At 36.1% G+C, this 5,552-nt stretch overlaps 1 protein-coding gene across 2 annotated transcripts; it reads right to left on the bottom strand.

Moving 5' to 3' along the window:
- Positions 1 to 504: 504 nt before the first annotated feature.
- LOC121711567 lies at positions 505 to 3,399 on the bottom strand. 2 transcript variants are annotated; one of them, XM_042095272.1, is made up of 6 exons: positions 3,164 to 3,399; positions 2,844 to 2,989; positions 2,519 to 2,687; positions 1,621 to 1,829; positions 871 to 1,081; positions 505 to 745 (listed from the first exon to the last, which is right to left on the bottom strand). In XM_042095272.1, exons 1-6 carry the CDS (start codon positions 3,378 to 3,380, stop codon positions 633 to 635), a joined length of 1,065 nt encoding a protein of 354 aa, XP_041951206.1. In that variant the 5' UTR covers positions 3,381 to 3,399; the 3' UTR covers positions 505 to 632. The 2 variants fall into 2 exon arrangements, with proteins under 2 accessions (XP_041951206.1, XP_041951205.1); XM_042095271.1 differs by having other exon boundaries at positions 2,838 to 2,989.
- Positions 3,400 to 5,552: the final 2,153 nt, after the last annotated feature.

The raw sequence follows: 5,552 nt of genomic DNA on the forward strand, positions 1-5,552 counted from the left end.
GTAATGTTTGTAGTTTTTAATCATATGTTGCAGTTTAAAATGTGTATGACTTTTATATGTAAATCAACACAATTATATATGTTTTTTGTTTGTAGTGTGTATTTACTGTAAAAGGAATCTATGATGTCTTTCTATGTTTCTTATATGTTCCATGTAATGTTTGTCGTTTTTAATTATATGTTGCAGTTTAAAATGTATATTCCTTTTATATGTAAATCAACACAATTTATATGTTTTTTGTTTGAAGTGTGTAATTACTGTAAAGGAAATCTATGATGTCTTTCTATGTTTTTTATATGTCAACCAATTTAAAATTACTGTCACTATAAAAAAAACATAGTTTTTCTTTTTGACTTCTGTACACAATTCTGTACACTTTTAAACTGCTAGAGCAGACATGGTTAACATGCAATTATTAATTCCTGCCATGTAGTGGTATATGTCAATCTAGATCTGTAATATGGAAAACATAGGCCTAGACGTTTCACAGATGTAAACATTCAGCTTTTTTATTAAATGAAAACAAACAGCTATACAAACTACAGTAGCTGTATTACTTTAGATTACAATTAACATGCCAATCTCACTAACATGCCCTCAACACTAATTAAATGGCCTCCAAAGGCAGAAGTTTAACTGTGAGGTGTGGAGGTTTTACTTTTAGACCTGAGCTCGGTAATCTTGGCATTGATCGTGGTTCCGATGCTGGACAGTGGAGTCCCTGGAAACCTCTCAAGAGTTGCACCTACACATGAAACAAACACAGAAAAATGCAAACATGTACTATAGTAGGCTGTTGTCAGGAGATACAGAATAGTGCACTGAATAGTGAATATGAACATAAAAGCTTTCATAAAGCTGAAAACCTACTGTAAATGGCATCCAATTTATTTTTGTCCAGTGGTAGACGAGTATCTCCTCCACTTCTTTTGGTCCCCCGAAGATTGCTCACCAGTAATATTTCCAATGGGAAGACTGCAGTGAGGAGATGCCTCACAAACACAGTGGCTGAATTTGAATTGAGGGCATAGGCCCATGCTATTTTGTCAATCATGACTCCAGTCCCAGGATGAATCTCCACCTGTTTAGATAAGGACCCAAGGAGAGCATTAAAACTGGAATATGGTATGTTTTGTCATCTCAACATATGTGAAGCAATATTCCAGATTAAAAGCATTCTAGGGTCTATTTGAGCATGGGAACGAGTAAAACTTTTGTTCAAAAGTGATTTTAAACGCATAGCAGCATTTTTCTAGTTTGATGGATGGAAGCATTCGCAGCACTTTAGCTTGCAATGAACACTCTATGGACAGATCGTAGGATGCATTCAGTCGCAACTTAACCACTAACAAGGCTCAATATAGAATCATACTTCATCAGTTGTATTAAGAGGATCCCTACACAAAATATGAGTGTCAAAAACATTGTAAGTGTACACAAAGTTAATTTAAAAAGAATGTTTATGAAGACTGTTCAAATGGACCCTAGAATGATTCTTTCCCAGAATATTGCTTTAAGATACTGTATAAAGGGTTAGACATACTCATTGCAAGGACGTCTCACATACAGTACATCTATTTTCTATGTTAAGTATTTATTTATTCTTTGAAAATAGATTACCTTAGATGACTGGGAGACAGTTGGTGATGGAATGGGGGGAGATACAGATGTGGCTGTAGAGAGCCTAGAACTTGGGGACTTATCAGGGGTGGGTCCTGAACTGGATGTTGACCGAGGAGAACCTTGCAAGGTCAGCCTTGGTGTGGTAGTCTTAGGAGGTGTAATTGAATCCATTATTTTTTTCATGCCATATAGGAGTCCTGGCACATCTAGTTGCAGAACAAGACAGGAACAGAACAGAAACAGTTGTCATCACTCCACAAGCTAGCCTACAGTATAGTCACAATACTTCCTACAGTTATTTAGACAAAATGTGTATCTGTGTAGTTGTTAGGGCTGGGCGATATGGACCAAAAGTCATATCCCGATATATTTAGGTTGAATATCGATATACAATATATATCCCGATATTTTTTCCGCAAAGTTAGAGCTGTAAAATGAAATGTTCAGTCAAATATGTTATTGAAAACTCACTACTCAAATAATAATAAAATGTCAACATAAAACTGGAGTGCCTTTTTTGAAATCAAAGCTCCGTAAGGTGCACATTTAAATAAAATAAAAAATCTTAAATAAAAATAGCCTATAAAATAAAATAGGTAAATAAGGTAATATATATAAGGTAATAAATATATTTCTATGAGAAAAGTAGCATGCAGTTTCACAGCAGTGCAGAGAGGGGAGCAGTGCAAATAGCTCCGGTCAGCGGCTTGCGTGGAGCAAGGATCACGGCGCAAATTTGAACTATATCGATATATGCGATATGGTCTAATCCCATATCGCATTTTAAAATATATCGATATATCATTTATATCGATATATATCGCCCAGCCCTAGTAGTTGTCTAATGGCTCAATATGAATATGACTCAACTACAGTTCATAAGAAGCAGTGATACCTTGAAGAACCATTTCCTTCCATTTGGTGTTCTCTTCTTTAAGGTCCTTGACCTCCTGCTTTAACTCCACCAGTGTCTTTCTCAGGTCATGATTGTCAACTGAATGAGGCTGGCCAGGTCCATATGTCTTCAGGAAGTCTTCTGCAGGGTCCGCCCTCACCTTTGACTTCTGGTTGTCAAGATAAACAGAATTGATAGCAATACTTGGTTACCCATAATGTACTGTAGAACTGAATCAGCAGTGTTCAATTTATATATTACCACTGGAAAATATGATAATTACATATACTACTGTAAGATAAAAGTAAATTAATGTCACCTTAACTTTCTTTGGCTCAGTCTCAATATCAGTGGAATCATCTGATTCGCCCCTATATTTTGAGGGGGCCACCGACACCCTTTTGGTCAGCTGCGGTCTTTCCACCTCTTCCAGCAGAGAGTTTAATTTACAGGTGTTTTCAAAGCGGGTACCTAGAGAATAGAGTTTGTCAAACACCATAGTTCATTTCAAACAACTAACTACTTTAGTCTATGCCAATTATAGTTCATACAGAAAAAAAATATTGTTTATGATTGGATGCTAACCAATGCCTTTGAAGTGAGTGTTAATAGTGAGTTAAATAGGACAATTTATGACAAACTTACCACTAACAAAAAGCACATCTCCTTTATAGTGAGGCCACCCTCCCTTTGGCTTCTTTCCGGGGCGCCACTCAATAAAGGCTGAGTAGGGGGAAATTGGATTTCCATCTTGGTCCATTTTGGAATCATCATAACTCCTTATAGCATCAGTTTTCACATCACTGAACTTCCCTGAATCTTCCCCTTCAATCCACTGTACCACAGCAAACTTTCTCTCCATATTCTTAAAAGATTAAAAGTAAATATATGCATTGTTAGCAATCAGCATAACACCGGGTATAGGCCTAAATGTGAGGAAGTCAAACACCAATCTTCTGCCAAAGGACACTTTAGATATTAATTTTAAGATACATCTTGACAGTGTAACCTACCGGCTCCCTGCTATAACTTAACTCGCAGCTAGCAGCTAACTTTCTGTGAGTTCAGCTTCCCTACCAGAGCACCCTCATAAATTATTTGTATTTTTATTTTAAAAATATGAGCTCAACTACAATAGCAACACGTCTATTAACATTACAAAAGGTAAGATTACTTAGTAATGTAACATTAACTTCGTGGCAGCTCCACCACTTCCAGTTATAGTTCTATCAGCTAACATTACCATTAAGTTAGCAGGCTACACTGTATGACATAGGTAGCACTAACTAAAAGTTCTGTTAGCTTCAAAGGTGCCGTCTTCTGTAAACGAGGGAATGTTGGAAGCTACAGCCCAACAAAAATAGCTACACGAATGCACAACTATTTTAAGCCAAAACACTCAAATACTGGGTAATTCACTTACTTCTGGTCGATGCAATCCTTGGATTCTCTGGCTGACGTGACGACGACGGCTGGCATCAGTCCTCAATTCAAAAGTTTAGCCAGATCTCGTAGAATTTTGCGAGATCTGGAGTCGCGCCTTTTTCTCTGCATTCGCTGTTTTCGTTTCGTTCTTTTCTTACTCGCTGTCCTTGTTCTTGACCTTGCGGGTTTGAATGATAATGGCAAAGACTAGGGCAGTATACAGTCATTTCTTTTAAAAGACAAATGAATAAAAGAAAACGCACTTCTCAGGAGAAAGAAAACGAGTGGCTGAGGAAGAATGTTCCTAAACGTACTCTGAGCAGATGGAAAAGAAGGTTTGTAGCCTACAACCATTTCCTGATGCAGTTAGGCATTTCTTTTGGCAGCATCTTAATTAATTAATTAGGCCGTACCTGATTATTTCTTAATTCGAAATAAATTAATTGATTACCTGTTTAATTCCTAAGTAATTTCGTTACCTGTTTATTTCCTAAGGAAAATCACCAGAACATGCGCAGACATTGAGCAACATAGGCCTACTATACAATATGTAAGTGTAGGCTACCACATTTTTTGTCCTAAATGTTGTGGCCTGTGAAAAAATGGATGGCTGATGTTATGACTCTTAGTCTAACTTTGTGGAAGTTACATAATATACATGTATGTATATTCAATGTACACAGTCCAGCTCGATTGTTTGTCGCTTACTGAAAACATACTACTGCAAATGATGGAATGAATTAAATAATTGTCAACATGGTCAATTAATCTGTTGCTATTGCTGATATTGAATTATATTCTAATATAAGATGCTACTCTGATATATAGCCAACATTACTGTAATTAAATGCAACATGTAGTAATGAAAAATGTGCATGTAATTTTGTATTTCTTTAATAAAGTGACATGACCTCTTGTCAGTTGAGGCATGTGAAAAAAGAGACAACATGTAGTAATGAAAAATGTGCATGTAATTTTGTATTTCTTTAATAAAGTGACATGACCTCTTGTCAGTTGAGGCATGTGAAAAAAGAGACAAGTGTATAGCTGCTTTTTTGAATATTACAAGTCAATAAGACCTGTATAATAATTGGGATTTTGTAAACTAAAAAGTATTTTTACAGCATGTTAGATGTTCACAGTGCTATGTCAGTGGAATGTTGACAGTGTCAACATGTCTTATGTTTTGTAAGGTTGTTGCATTACAATATTTGCATTATTGTGTTTTCACCATGGTTGACCAACTCCTCTCTTCACACACTCTCAATTACACACACACACCATCATACTTTTCTCTCTCACTCTCATACACAAACAACACAGCAATCAAGTTTAAGCAAACAATCATCATTTCCCTTGTTTTTTTCTATAATTATGTGTTAAAAATGAACTTTCTCCCACACTTGTAAGGATATTGTATGTGGAATTAGTGTCATATATAGCCCTTACAGGTTACGCAGTTTTATATGTTTCATGCTACACACATTTACCAAGGATCTTGTAGCTGGTTTCACTGTCATATAAAAATCTTTCAGGATTCAGATAAAACATGTGAAAATTGTGTATGATTTGTCTATACCTTTTCCATATGGGCTATATGCCGTCAAAC

Source organism: Alosa sapidissima, chromosome 6 (assembly GCF_018492685.1).
Source record: "Alosa sapidissima isolate fAloSap1 chromosome 6, fAloSap1.pri, whole genome shotgun sequence".
In the NCBI taxonomy this organism is placed as follows: domain Eukaryota; kingdom Metazoa; phylum Chordata; class Actinopteri; order Clupeiformes; family Clupeidae; genus Alosa; species Alosa sapidissima.

Bases quoted from the DNA above. Each gene is read 5' to 3' on its own strand.
- LOC121711567 (XM_042095271.1), bottom strand. From the start codon at position 3,380: ATGGAGAGAAAGTTTGCTGTGGTACAGTGGATTGAAGGGGAAGATTCA. The intron at 2,990-3,163 runs GTAAGTTTGTCA...TCTATTCTCTAG, and splicing joins AGATGTGCTTTTTGTTAGTG to GTACCCGCTTTGAAAACACC. The intron at 746-870 runs GTAGGTTTTCAG...TTTCATGTGTAG, and splicing joins TAAATTGGATGCCATTTACA to GTGCAACTCTTGAGAGGTTT.